Here is a 15,392-nt window from a genome sequence, read left to right on the forward strand (position 1 = left end):
TTTAAAAGGTCCTGCAGATAGAGAGGAACTCACTGAGCAGTTTATTATTGAGTCTTTTCTGTTTGTGTACCTACTACTGGTATATGTTGAGAGGCATGAAGATGACATGTCAGACGTCATTCTCGACTCCTCAGGAGCTTATAAACTGATTGAGGAAACGAAGAACACCATGTAAAGGATTCTACATATCCAGGCAGAGCAAGATGGGGTTAGGAAGGTGTTTCAACTTGAGTTGAACCTGAAGCGGACCCTGAGACAAGGGTTTGAGTGCGTGTGTTTTTGGAGGAGGGTGTAAGGAGCATGGGAGAAGGGAATGAGGCAAGGCAGGGCAGCCAGTAAAGGGAGCATTATCAGACAGCTGTCATCATGGGTGACTGGAAAGTAGCCCTGTGAGGAAACACTGGTGAATAGTATAGAACACATACCTCGGAGTTACTCTACGCAAGGGGTGGGGGAGCTAGGGTAGTTCTATTCCGACTCTTACCGGATAGGCTAGAATTGGGTATTGAGGGCTCTCCAGGGAGCATTGATCCCCTGGCACTTAAGCGCCCCCAGCACCGGGGCAGAGCAGCCTCCACAGCCCTGGGAAAAGCCCTTAGGCACAGTGAACAGATAGAGCTGGAAGTCAGCCTGTGAACATAAAAGAGAAGGATCCAAGGAATATGGGTTAAGGAACTGACAAAAGTGTCTGTGACAGCAGGATTCTTGGTGCAGGTGAGACTCGTCAGTGCTCTTTCTCTCCTCTCCTCAGGTTTCTTCATGGTCCTATCCCTGTTGTCCATTGTGTATGGAGCCTTGCGCTGCAACATCCTGGCCATCAAGATCAAGTATGATGAATACGATGTCAAAGTGAAGCCTCTGGCCTATGTCTGTATCTTCCTCTGGAGGAGCTTTGAGATTGCCACTCGAGTCATTGTCCTGGTCCTCTTTACCTCCGTCCTGAAGGCCTGGGTGGTGATGGTTGTACTCATCAACTTCTTCAGCTTCTTCTTGTACCCCTGGATCCTCTTCTGGTGCAGTGGCTCCCCATTCCCCGAGAACATCGAGAAGGCCCTCAGTCGGGTGGGCACCACCATCGTACTGTGCTTTCTCACCTTACTGTATGCCGGTATCAATATGTTCTGCTGGTCAGCTGTGCAGCTGAAAATCAACAACCCGGACCTCATCAGCAAGTCCCAGAACTGGTACCGGCTACTGGTGTACTACATGCTGAGATTCATTGAGAATGCCTTCCTCCTCCTCATGTGGTATCTTTACAAGACCGACATCTACATGTACGTGTGCGCACCTCTGTTGATTCTGCAGTTGCTCATTGGGTACTGCACAGCCATCCTCTTCATGCTTGTGTTCTATCAGTTCTTCCACCCTTGCAAAAAGCTCTTTTCCTCCAGTGTCTCTGAAAGCTTTCAGGAGTGGGTAAAGTGTGTTTGCTGTGACTGTAGGCAGAAGAAAGCCCATGAGTCCGTAGGAAAAACAGATCTGAGGCCAACCGAAGACAGAGATGAGACACCTTCTAGCAGTAAAATAAGTTCTGTGCCCAGCCAGATCTTGAATGCTGACGAGCTCTGCTCTGCCTAACAGGACCTGAGTCTCTTGGGGTTCGCACATACTGTTTTCTGGGTTGATCCCTGTTCTTCATACAAGTCATGAGCCCTGCACAGTTAACAAAGAGGGGGGTTAGCTCTCAACTCCTTGCAGGCTGCTCCCCTTTAGAGAGCTCTTGGACATGTGGGAACTATGGAGAGAATCCAGGGAAACCCCTGAGTGTTGGAGAGGCAGCCTAAGGTAGCACCATTGGTAGTTGACCTTGTTCCCCCAGGCATTACTGGCCTCTTGGCTGAGTTGGGATGGCTAGCTCTGTCAGGTAGAATGAGGATAGGAGCCTTCTTGTTTTCTAGGTTTTGTTTTGAGCTGCTGGTGTAGGTGGCCTGTTCCATTTCCTCCGAGCATAGCTTTCACCCATGAGCTGTCCTCATGACCAGAAGGTTTTGCCATCAGCAATATCATACTTGTCCGAGTTTTCAGAGAGGGCTCTTCAGGTTTGCTTTTTGAATGGACAGAGGTTCCATTTTTATCTCATTAGGGCTCTTTGTACATAACCAGCTGTAGCCACCTTGGCGTGCTATCTCTAATTGATTCAAAAGTCTAGATTTGGAGACTATTCCCAAGGATCCATGGATGCAAAGAATTTGCGTGGAAACCCTAGAATTTTAGGAAAGTTTCATTCTTTCGAAGTGCTGAAGAAATTCTGGATTAAGAGGGTTGCTAAAACATCGAAATGATTGAGGCTTTTATAAGCAGAAATCTTACTTTCTCAGGATGGTTGAAGATAAATAATCCCGCTGGAAGATAGGTTTAAACCTCTTCAAGGTTCAGTCCTGTCCTAACAATTCTGGGAAATTTCTAGTAGAATTTGCTAGGATTTGCCTTCTTAATGAAGAAGAAAATAAAATTCACACTCTTCTCTTTCCCCTCTTCCTTGCCTGTCAGAAGAATTTTAGACAAGAGTTACAGTGGCTGACTTAAATTTTTCTAGAGAACTCCACAGAAATCTTTCACCAAGTGCAGCTGTGTAGGGCACTTTAGTTTTCATTATTTGAAGGAAAAGGGTCTCCTCTCCCAAAGGTAGATATTGGCTTCACAAGTTTTTAAATTATACAAAGAGATGAAATGACCAGATCTTTGTCTTTACCTTAATGTATCTTGATTTGGCATGATTCTGAGTTATTTGAATGAGATCTCCAATTGTATGCTCCTATACTCTCCTGTCTCAGGTATAATTTCTCCTTTAGTCTGGAACCGTATTTGTTCCATAAAAGGATAGTGTAGCATATCCTCAGTTGTCTTGGGGAAATGCCTGGATCTAGTGCCATTATCTTTACCGTAAAAACCTTGATGATGAACTATCTGGAAACAGGTGACCTGTCACTGACTAGGCTGGACATAGCAGGTCAGTCAGGGTTGATGGGTCTAAGCACCCCTGATGGCTGAACTTGCTGACCCATCCAGTTTCTAATAGGCAGTCTGTCAGGAGACAGGTTACAAATGGTGAGTTTGAGCAGGAATTATGATCAGAATGAGACAGGGATAGGAAGGTAGATTCTTCCAACCTTGGTTTGGAAGCCTGTCTCAAGAACTGTTACAAATCTGAGCCTTTGAATGCATTTTAAATCATTTTAATGTAGAAGATAGCTAAGCATCATGAATGACCCCAAACCAAACTAATAGTGATGGTCTGTCAGACTCCTATAACCCAATTACAAGCCACATTTATAAGGACAAAGAGGTTTGGTAACGAAATCAGACATTTTGTCATCTTTAACCCTTGATATACAGATATTCCTGCTTTGGGGCATGTATGTCCATTCACTTTGGGGGAGAGAAAGCACTGTTTTTTTTTTTTTCTGTATGGTGAAAATTTAAGTCCTGGTGAGCTGAGAATTTTTGTTTTAAAATTATTTTTATCATACCTCTGAAATGGTAAAAATCATAGTTCAGACTACAGAACTAGGTTGCCCTAAAGACAGACAAATTCCCTCCCGTGCAGAGAGTTAAAATGTGTTTTTCATTATAATTCCATTTTTAAAACTCTCAGTGCTTTGTCTACTTAATTGCATGCCATAACTTGTCATGATAGCTGCTCCAACTGAACCACTATCATTTGGCTGAATGGAGGTGAAGTATTTCATTGAAATAAGATCATCCAAACACTTTTAGGCTTTGTCTCTTCATTACTGGGGACAGCACAGTGTAGAGGTTGGAACCTCCCCGTCTAGCCCTGCAAGTTACTAAATTGCCGTATGCCTCAGTTTCTTCACCCACCAAATTTGGAAGATACATTTGCCCAGCCTACCTCACAAGGTTGTTGGAAAGATCAAATTAAATAATAGATGTGAAAATGCTGTGAAAATATTTTAAAGTGCCATGCATATTTAAGGAGTTGTTATTATAGTCATTCAAGTCCATAAACAGGTTATTATTATGTTTTTACTGTTAGAAAAGAAACAAGCAGTATCATCCACATGAGTGGCTTGAGTGACTACATTGGCCTTTGACTTTATGGAAGGGCGAGTGTAAATGGTCTTTATTCTTAGAACTCAGCAGCTGCCCTCTCTCTTGGCGTCAGTTGCTCACAAAAATTAGCAGCCAAACACATGGTACTCAGAGGAGGAAGACCCATTGAAATCTGAGAAGTGCTTTTGCTGATCACGAGCTGATCATTTTTGTATCTTTCATCTTTCATGAAGGACCTAGTAGCTAGCGTCTTTTGACAATTGTCCTTTACAACTTGAATGCCTGATCCTGTTAGATTTTGGCTGAATGTGGGTTTCATCTTTTCAGCCTTGTAAATGGGAAAATAAACATCGAAATCGTCATCTATAGCATTTCCTTGGAAACCACCTTCGAACATCAGTGCTGTGGTTCTGAGTGTCATGTGTCGCTACTTCAGTCGATAAACTGTGGATGTGAGCTTCTGCAGGCTGCTTCTCTGCAGCCATTGATGCTAATAAATATTGTTTATGTTTCTTCATATAATAAATTAATTTTTCAATTTCCCCTTGTGTTTCATTCCTTATACGGTCCTTTCATGGCTTTTTGATGTCAGGGATGATTTCAAAAACAGAAATTTGTGGGGCGCCTGGGTGGCACAGTCGGTTAAGCGTCCGACTTCAGGTCACGATCTCGCGGTCCGGGAGTTCGAGCCCCGCGTCGGGCTCTGGGCTGATGGCTCAGAGCCTGGAGCCTGTTTCCGATTCTGTGTCTCCCTCTCTCTCTGCCCCTCCCCCGTTCATGCTCTGTCTCTGTCTCAAAAATAAATAAACGTTAAAAAAAAATTAAAAAAAAAAAACAGAAATTTGAAAATGGTGTTGTTGTGATGAATTATGGTTTCACAACCTCACCTGGAAATTCCTTCTGTAGCATGGGGAATTTGAGAGTGCTAGGATTCTGACTTACAAGACACCAACGGCTCATGGAATTTTCTCTGTTTTATAAGCACTGACTCCTGTTGAAGCTGCACTGCTGGATACGAAGATTCTGCTCAGCTGTCTGTTGATCGCTGTGTGTGATACAAAAAAAGGCAATACAAATCTCTTCACGACAAACATAAATGGTATATGGATTCAGAAATCTAAAGGGGTGACTTGACATTAACATAAACAAGTAATCAAATGTAAATGACATTCCATGGCTGGAAGAAAAACTTGTCAGTTATTGAAGGGGTCATTTCAGAGCATGAGATAGACATGGATTCATGTGTATCTCGGTAATTCCTTTTCTTCTGAAGATAGCCTTGCAGTTTGGAAAGACATAGCTATAGGATAAGTCTTTTGGAAGAGAGCTCTTGGCATTAAATCAACCCCTTGAGAAAACTGAATGTCAGCAAGCATAGTGGTTAAGTAGGTCAATCTAAAATTACTTCATTTGGTGTTTGTAAATGTTTCATTTTGAAATGACTTCAAGCTAATAGAAAAGCCTCAAGAATACTGCAAGGAAGTACTTTACATCTTTCACCCAGGTTCACCTATTAGCATCTTGATGTGCTTGCTTCGTCGTTCTCGCTTTCTCTCTTTTGCCATTTATTCTGAAATGCTTCAGTGTGTATTTCCTAACAGCCAAGGCATTTTCTCACATAGCCATGGTACAGTGACTGGATTTGGGAAATTTAACACGGATACAACACTGGTATCTAATCGAGCATCCATATTCCATTTAACAACTGTGCCAGTCACTTCGTTTGTTTTCACAAAGCTTCCTCCACAATGTGTCTACTCAGTCCTCTTCTCTGAGGGTCTCCTGATTTAAAGTTATGAGTAAGTTTTACCTTCCCTCTGAACACTGGGAAAACTGCAGACTATGAAAAGCTATTTGAAGAAAACACACGCATTTATATCAGTACCGAGTAATAGCTTAAAACCATACATTTGGATTGTTTACTGGTAAACTGGGTAATTTTTTTCAGGGGTGTCCATTTTAGGCAGCAAGTGTTGCTGCTTAATATGTGAGCCTGTAGTTCACTCCCTTCCCCCACCCCACGGTGTGAGTTCTGTTCTGCAGTTTTTAGGTGCAAGTTTGTAAAGATTAGGAAGGAGATGAGGGAAATACATGTTATTCTTCTGTGGCCATATTTCTCTGTGTGCTTTCCTTCCGGGAGACTATATTTATTCTCTATGAATATCTTTCCAAATGGGAAAGACCTCAGAAATGTCATACTGTAATTAAATGAGTAACATTTTGGGATGCCTGGGTGGCTCGGTTGAGCGTCCGATTTTGGCTCGGGTCATGGTCTTGCAGTTCATGGGTTTGGGTCCCATGTTGGGCTCTGTGCTGACAGCTCAGAGCCTGGAGCCTGCTTCAGATTCTGTGTCTCCCTCTTTCTCTGCCCCTCTCCCCCGCTTATGCTCTGTTTCTCTCTCAAATAAACATTAAAAAAATTTTTTTTAAATGAGTAACACTTGGGGCCTTTTTTCCCCCCTGAAAAAGGCACTTCCCAATAACAGATGTTTGTTCAGAGCCGGGAATTCAGAAACATCCCCAATCCTTTCGTTCCCAGTACACAATAAACCCTATCAGACTAGGCCCTTAACCTGTGTAAGAAGGTGTGTGTGTGTCGCAAAAGCCTGCCTGAGGGCATGCCCCATTCCTCCTTGTCACCCCCTTTTCACGATTGTTTCTCTGGAAATGATTAGGCCAAGGACATCGAAAAACAGTGTTGGTTTAAGCAGCTTTTGGAAGCCAGAACACCTATGAGGAATAGATAGCAGTATGCAGCAGCATCGTTTTGCAGCAGGCCAGCAGAAAACATCCCACCTAGACTCCCCTGCAGCACACACCCCCATGCGATGTGATTTGCCTCCTCCCAAGGAGAGATTCATCCAGATTGATCTTGAGATTCTGCCTGTACTTCTGTTCCCTCCCTGCCTCCCATCCTGAATTAATTCTTTCTCTCTGAATGATGGGTTCCTGATTGAAACCTGATTAGCCTGCTTCCCAGAGCCCTGGGAATATCATCCTCCTTAGACATCTGCATTATGCATACTGGTTTAATTTCTTATCAGTCAGCTTCCTATTTTAATTAGCTAAACTTTACAGTTAATGAGTCAGGTTTTCAGGAGCGATAGCACTCAGGAAACAAAGCAGGATTTAGAAAGTCTGTGTTGGAGTAGTGCTGTATAGACCATCCCTGCCAGCACCCAGTGCAGAGGAGAATGGTTCTCTGGGGTCACCTTCTTGTTAAGGTGACTTGAAGTTGGGAATTTTTTAGAACAATGGTGCCCAGCAGTAGGGCTGCAGACCTCCAAGAATTGGACAGCCTCCTTTACACTAATGAGAGATGTTTGCGCATTAACTAGAGATGTCTGACACACACTTGTACGATTAATTTTCAAACCAGTGGGGATGCTGTTGTGAGTGATACAACAGGACCAATTAAATGTGTTGCTGTATTTCAAGTAACTTTGTCATTATCCTCTCCCCACCCCAGCCACTACCGTGAACAGGTATTAAAAATCCAAGGACTATCAGGTGGGGGGTGACCTTAAAAGACCTCCTTTGAATTGGCAATGTTGGGAATTACTACCCTAGAAGGTTTGTTTGTTGTTGTTTTTTTCCTTTTTGCTCTGCTGGAATATTTTCTCAAGGGCGCTTATCCTCTTTTCTTTTGAAAATGAGGGTAGTTCACATGCAAATCACTTGGCTTCTCTCATCTGCAGTTTGATTCAAGAGATGAGAAAATATTTTTATTTTTAAAATGTAATGTGAATGTTCTGCCTTCAAAAAGTAAAGTATCCCCCTTTACACAAAGTAGGTCATCAAGGTGAAATGCTTTTACACTTTCAAAGCGCTAATAAATGTGTATATTAACATAATAACCATCACAATAATGAAGTGATTTCTCTGCATTCTTCAATTCACCTCCCAATTCACCTCCTTGGCCTTATTAGGAATTATATCAAGGTGGTTTCAGCTACAGTTTGTGGAACACTTGATTAAAAGTGGCTTAAACAATTGGATTTTGCTATCTGACCAGACAAGAAGTTTGGAGAGAGGTGGTTCTGGATTCCAATGGGCCCAACAGCCTCAGGCCCCAGACGCTTTCCAGCTGCCTTTCTGCCACCTTCAACCTGTTGCTTCATCTATATGCTTGTCTCCTTACAATTGCAAGATGGCAACCTGAGCTCCAGGCATCACATGTACACAACTGAATCCAAAATTAGGGGATTTCCCTTTGGTTACTTCTGTTGTTTCAGGAGAAAAATCTTTCCTAGAAGCCACGCAGCATACACAATAGAACTTCCCAAATTTCTTATTGGCTGGGGTTGAGTCACATCCCCACCTCTAAAACTGCCTCTGGCAAGGAGAATGGAATTACCCTGGTTTCCTATGACTGCACAGCATTCACCCCTAGGGGCTAGCAAAGGGACCACCACCCATTAGCTCATGGGAGGAAGAATACCCCAGAAAATAGGGTTCTGCTAGCAATAACAAGTGGAGGAAATGGCCATTGGCTAGGCAACCTGTGGTGTCTTTTTAAAATTGAAGTATAATTAACATACAGCATTACATTAGTTTCAGGTGTACAACATATTGATTCAACAATTCCATACATTACTCAGTACTTATCCCAGTAAGGGGAGTCACAGTCTGTCATCCTGCAATATTATTGGCTCTATTCCCTGTGCTATACTTTTCATTTATGTGACTTTATTTTATAACTGGAAGTTTGTACCTCTGAATACCCTCGATTTCACCCATCCCCCCATCCACCTCCCTTCTGGCAATCACCAGTTTGTCCTCTGTATTTGAGAGCCTATTTTTGTTTGTTCAGTTGTTAGGTTTTTTGTTTTCCAAGTATAAGTGAAATCATATGGTATTTGTCTTTCTCTAATGTATTTCACTTAGCATAATACTTTCTAGCTCCATCCTTGTCACAAGTGGCAAGATCTCATTCTTCTTTATTGCCAGGTAGTATTTCATTGTATATATGTACCACATCCTCTTTATCCATTCATCTATCAGTGGACACTGGGGTTGCTTCCATGTCTTGGCTGTTGTAAATAATGCTACAATACACATAGGGGTGAAAATATCTTAAAAAATTTTTTTAATGTTTATTTTTCTTTGAGAGAGAGGGAGAGACAGAGCATGAGCAGGGGAGGAGCAGAGAGAGGGAGACACAGAATCCAAAGAAGCCTCCAGGCACTGAGCTGTCAGCACAGAGCCTGGCATGGGGCTCCAACTCAAGAACCACGAGATCATGACCTGAGCCGAAGTTTGACACAACCGACTGAGCCACCCAGATGCCCCTCTATTTTTAACTTTTGAGGAACCTTCATACTGTTTTTCACAGTGTTTGCACCAATTTGCAATTCCACTAACAGTGCACAAGTGTTCTTTTTTCTTCGCATCTCACCAATACTTGTTATTTCTTGTCTTTTTGATTCTAGTCATTCTGACAAGTATAAGGTAATATATTATTGTGGATTTCATTTGCATTTCCTGGATGATTAGTGACGTTCAGCATCTTTTCATATGTGTTGGCCACGTGTATGTCTTCTTTGGAAAAATGTCTATTCCGGTCCTTGCCCATTTTTTGATTGCATTTGTTTTGGTGTTGAGTTGTGTACGTTCTCGTTGACATTTTTGAGAATAAAGACTGCTAAGCTGATGAACTGGGGAAGAATGCGAAAGCCCCCTATGCCCCCTTTCCAAAGAAAAATCCTGCACTTACCTCATCTCCTTTTGCATTATATGTCCCTGGTAAAGAAGCTCTCTGGAAGAAGTCATATATTGAATAAATAGTAGCAATTCCAGTAACCCAGTTATTCTGTGAGAATGCGTACTAGTGGAGTTGTCTTAATGGCACAAGATTGAAATTGTGGAGCTGTGTGTGTCTAGAAGAAGCAGGAAGGAAAACTCTTCTCAGCTGTGGAGAATCAGGAATCCCAGAGGTTAGATAGGGAAAATCAGATATTCATTAGTTGCACGGATATTTAGAGTGCCCCTGTGTGCCAGATGCTGCACTAGGCACTAAGGGTAGACTGGTGAGCAAGAAACTACTCTGGTTTTCAGGACTCAGAGTCTATTTGAAGAGACAGATATCCAGCCTGGTGATTTCAATGCACAGAGGTAAGAGCTATAAGGGAGGTATACCTAGGAGGTCCTAGGGACAGAGATAAGGAGCCCGGATCTGGTCTTGGAAGTTCAGAGACAGTTCAAGGAGAAAGTGACATAAAACCTGAGACCAGAGGTGAATTTAGCCTGAAGTCTATAAAGCTTAAGCCTCAGGATCCCCAGTGAATGCTGGGAGTTGTAGCATGTTCCAGGCAGGAAGGAGAAGTCAGGATGCAATTGGGAAGCACATCTACTAAGCATTTCTGCCACATTGTCTGAAGAGATCACAGAAGGAAGGGACCTGAATAAGTAATTTGCTGTGATTTCTTTTTCATTCTGAGTACTCTTTCATCTTGTACTGAATTTAGAATTCATATTTTTTAATCTTCTTTTTTTCAAAGCCTCTCCCCAGACTAAATTATCTGTTTCAAGTACCAAACACTTGGATCTACCCCTGCTTGGGATCTGAATCCTGAGAAGGTGTTTGCCTGATGAAGGCACTGGAAAGAATGTTCCTGGTAAAGGGGACAGCATGTAGAAAAGCCTGGAATTAGTACAAGGGACATTTATAACAGCAAACAGCCTGTAAGGTCAGTGCTGCTGAAGCACGGGAGAGAGGTGAGATTGGAGAGGTGATCAGGAGCCATACTGTGAGACGGAGAAGAAATGATAGTGTCAGCGTGAGCCAGGCCTACACACGATCGCTTCTGTTCCTCACAACTATCCTATGTGACAGTTACTACAATTATTTCCATTTTTCAGAAGAGAAAGCTGACACTAGCAAGATAAAGGAACTTCCCTGTGAGATAGCACAGTAAACAGCAGGGTTGGGTGCCAAAGCCCACGTGTTTAATCAGTAGACTCTCCTGACTTCCTAAACGTTGCCCAATTTGCAGACGTGGTTAGGTCTGGCAGATGTCAGAGACCGAGGAAAGAAGCGAGCCTGGTGGCATTTCCCGGGGTGCCCTGGTATGGAGGCCCAAGAGCCCTTACTCAGTAGGGAGGAGCTGTTTCTGCCCAGGCATCAGGCTGGGGGCCGAGACAAGGCGCCCTCTATAGCTCCCAGCGCTGTAGCCATGCTCTGAAGAGCCGTGAGGAAGTCACTGGGCTCAAACCATGAGGGTCCCAGAGAAAAAAACTCTGGGGTGGAAATCCTATCTTCTACAACACTATTCGTGCCCAGGGCCAGTCTCCTCTTTCCCTGGAAAAACTGATAGGACTCATCTAGGGACAACTAATGAGGCAGAACACACATGAGCCTACAACCTGGTCGATCAAGTCTTATTTTTTTGTTCTTTGGAACCAGAAAAGTTACCACCGTTTAAATAGATAAATTAGAAAAATGTTTTTTTCTTCAAGCTGACATTTTAGGAGGGAGACTAGTAAGTGCTCACATTGTGGAGGAAGACAGCTGGGTTCAGGGGTCATAGTTACATGCCATTTGATGGTGTCAGGCCAGGGAACAAGAAAGATTTCAATCCCTACACATACCATTCACCTCTTTCTTCAGAGTCCTCGAGGACGGTGTTCCCTGAGAGAGAAAAAAAGGAATATGTTTTCTTATCTCCTCCAACCCTGATGCAGAACTCTAGTTAGCTGGTCTGACACATCTGGAGGGATCCTTTTCCCCACATTAGAAAGGTTTAAGTAGCTTCAGTGTTTAACAGCAAGCTATACGGCTTACCCTATGTATTTCCTCTCACTGCCAATACTCAACTCTTGGAATTACAAAGACCAACAGGATGGAAAGCTCAATCACGTGGTCCAGAGGCCACATCTTTACCTGGAAAGGAGTTCATGTGCACTAACCCTGGTCCTGAAATCTGACCAAGCAGCTGTGGACATCTTGAATCAGGAGTTGCAGAAGGAGGCAGGGTGGAGTTCAGCTGCCGGGTTCACATATCTCTAACACCGTGGATTACAGGGGAAGGGAAAAAAGATCCCAGTTCTCAGCCTGAATGGTGACCTCACTTGTTAGGTCTTGGAACTCCTTGGGATTGCTTTACATCCACACCTCTTACCTGAATTCATTCTCTACCTCCTCTGGGGAGCTGAGCCTGAAGGACAGGAATGAGCAAGGTTTCTATTAGTTCCCAAAGAACTACTGAGGCAAGGCGGGACTCTGTACCTGACAGGGCTACCCGAGACTAGAGGAGGAAACAAACATTCCATCCCCAGGGCTCTGATATCATCGACATGCTTCCAAAGGAAACTAAATTTTATGCTAAAATGTCATCTCCTTAGATAGTGTGCTTATTCAGCATCCAATACTAGTGACTGCCGTGATTCAAACCAGCACTGACCGGTACTGAGCACTTAAAATGTTCCTAGTCCAAACTGAGATATGTTGTAAGTGTAAAATACATCAGATTTCCAAGAGTCAGTACAAAAAAAAAGAATGGAAAATATCTTATTAATAATTTTTATATTTTATTCCATGCCAAAATGATGATTTTTTTGGATATACTGGGCTAAATAAAATGTATTAAATTGATCTCACCTCCTTCTAGTTACTTTTTAAATGTGTCTATTATGAAGTTTAAAGTGTCATACGTGGCTGGCACTTGAGGTTTGTGTTCCATTAGCTATTTGTATAGATACATTGAAGACCTGCTTTTCTCTGTGTGAGTAAAATTGTATTTACAGTAAAAACGGGTACTCCTCACTATTATTTCTGTATTCAAAGAGAGTGCCCTAAGCATTGGGGAAAATGTTATTCTTTATAGTGGTTCTCAAACTTGGCTGCCAGTTAGAATCACCATGTGTGTGGGGTGGGTGTGGGGGGAGGCTTTTAAAATTTCTGAAGTCAGGCTACACCCAGACTAATTAAATGGTGATGTCTGGGAGTGGGACCCGGATACCAGGGCTGGGTGTTTTGTTTTGTTTTGTTTTGTTTTGTTTCTGTTCCCCGGGTGATTACAATGCACCTGGGCTCTCCAGCCTTCCAGAAATCTTGCTTTATAACTAGAGGTAGGTATCTGGGGCTTAACAACAGGTGAATCTTTAATCAGATATATGCGTCTAAAGGTATCAAAATCACTAGTTTCCCCATACTGTGCTCAGATGTCCAAATAAAATGTATCTTCTCAATAGGACGAATCTGAACTTCCTCGTGATTCCCGGTACCCATTTGGCACACACACAGACAAAACCTTGCTAAGCTTGGCATCTCTGCTAAATTAAAATCGCTTTGGACTAACTGGACATCTTAGACTTAAAATGTTCTGTCCTTCAGAATGCCTGCCATGCCCTCCTCCTTTACTAAGATGGCAGTGCCCAAGTGTGTGGGAGAGAGACTGTGTGACCTCGTGGCAGAGAACCAAATGGACAGAGGCTAGTCCTGAGGCCAGGTCAGGCCAGTGTCAGTTCACACGTGTGTCCTACACATTCTGCTGGAGTCTGCTGCTGAGGTCTGTAGCTGGCAGGGGGGAGAGGGGGAGGGGCTATCCTCTGCTCGCTTCTTTGGCCTTCCTTGGCTCACTGTGAACTGCAGACCTCAGAGCCCATACTATTCTCCCTCCTTTGGCCTTAGGGACTGGGCCGTTCCCTACATGGAAGAGGGCACATGGAAAGTTTTTGGCCTCAGCCTCACATCTTACCTCCTCTGGATGAGGCTGGGCTTCTGAATCCCTACAGCCACACGGCAGGGCTAGTCCCTGCCCTCTGTCTCACTGCACCTCTCCTCCTCCTTGGTAACACACGATCAGGTGGGGGCCCAGACAAACGTGCCTGCAAGAGTCACCAATGGGAAGAGAAGCAAAAACTCCTCAACCTAAACCTTTGTTGTTCTCTCAATTGATTCACTATGCCCCTTCCCAGGCTTAGGTCCGGGGACTGCTGTCAGGATGCAGCAGGGCCCCTCTGCCCATAATCACCCAAGGGCCCACTGCCCACTTCCTCTCCCGCATAGCCTGGCCTTCTCTGGGGCAGCAAGTCTCCTGCTCTACACGCCCGGGGCTGAAAGAGCGTCCTCTCAGCTCTACAAGAGCCGTGTGGCCTCAGCCCTCTAGGATTTGCTCTGGATGTGCTCAGTGAGAGCCAAAGGAACTTAGAAAACCATTCTCTCTCATGACAAAGCCTGACTTTCATGATCATGTCTTCAACTCAAAAAATCTTTTTGCCGACTTCAAATGGAAATACTGTGCTTTCCTCTCTCCAATTCTAGCCCATAGTATACCCCTTAATCCCCACATCCCAGGCAGATGCTGCTGCCTCAGGCTGACTAGGGACAGGGTCTGCTGCACGGAATGCAAAAGGAAAAAGTCTGTTAATACGCAGTTTAAGATATGACTATCACTCTTATCACAATCACGTAGGAACAGTTTACTGAGTGCCAGGTCCTGTTCTGTGGACTTTACACGAATCAAATCATCTTAATCCTGATGGCAGCTTAATGAGGAAACAGGCACAGAGAGGTTAAGTAACGTGCCCAAAGTCACACAGCTGGCCAAGTCAACCAGGGATTGGAATCTAGACTGGCTCCAGAGTCTGTGCTCTTAACCATTGGGCCCTTCCTTCCCTCCACGTAGCCCTTCCCCCTCTGCAGCTCTTCACTTCTTCCCTTGGGAGACACAAAAGTGACAAGCTGCCAGGAAGCATTCTTTTAATATAAGGAAACCCAAGCGGTGGCACTACTGACATGCCTTTTGGGAAGAGTTGGAGTTAAAAAGTAAATAAACGCAGGAGGGAAGACGACTTCAATTGTGTTTACTATCAACCACTAAAGCCCCCCCCCCCCCCAACAGTATTTCATCTGTCTCTGTGGAGTCCGAGTCCTCTGCTTCAGGCTCTTTTGAATTCCAGACACTTCAGGTAACCCAGAGTTGTTTATTATGCAACGCTCCCATCCCTCCTTCCTCGCTCACTCATTCCTGCTCCTTAAGTTCTGCTGCTCATCATGGATACTCTCCCCTGCACAATTTACAACACGTTCTGATGCGATTATATATTGCTTTCTGGTTGCGCCCTCCACGCGTGTTTTATTTCCCTACCTTGACTGGAACTCCTTGAGGGTGGATGAGCATCCTATATCAGACTTGTAGCCCTCGCGATACCTAGAGCAGTAGGAAGTGCGGAGGCGGGGCTCAGAAACTATTTGTGGAGTGATTCGCTTGAGAAAAGATCAGTTATCTCTGTGCCTTCATTATTATTTCAGCTCCTTTCCCTACTTGCTTACTCTTCAGATCTTCGAAAGTTGCCTGCAATCGCTGGGTTCCTGTATGTTTCAAATATATGCGTTGGGCTGTGTGCTGAACTGCCTGGGTTGGAATGTTAGCACT

The 15,392-nt window shown here is 43.9% G+C and overlaps 1 protein-coding gene across 1 annotated transcript in view; it reads left to right on the forward strand.

The window, feature by feature from the left end:
• Window positions 1-4,556, forward strand: part of XK (X-linked Kx blood group antigen, Kell and VPS13A binding protein) — a 53,469-nt gene extending 48,913 nt beyond the window's left edge. Inside the window, exon 3 of the mRNA XM_047843843.1 lies at window positions 752-4,556. Coding sequence (XP_047699799.1) covers window positions 752-1,578 — 827 coding nt within the window. The 3' untranslated portion in view covers window positions 1,579-4,556. The remainder of the gene's footprint in view (window positions 1-751) is intronic.
• Window positions 4,557-15,392: the final 10,836 nt, after the last annotated feature.

The sequence above is a fragment of the Prionailurus viverrinus genome, chromosome X (assembly GCF_022837055.1).
Source record: "Prionailurus viverrinus isolate Anna chromosome X, UM_Priviv_1.0, whole genome shotgun sequence".
Lineage (NCBI taxonomy): Eukaryota > Metazoa > Chordata > Mammalia > Carnivora > Felidae > Prionailurus > Prionailurus viverrinus.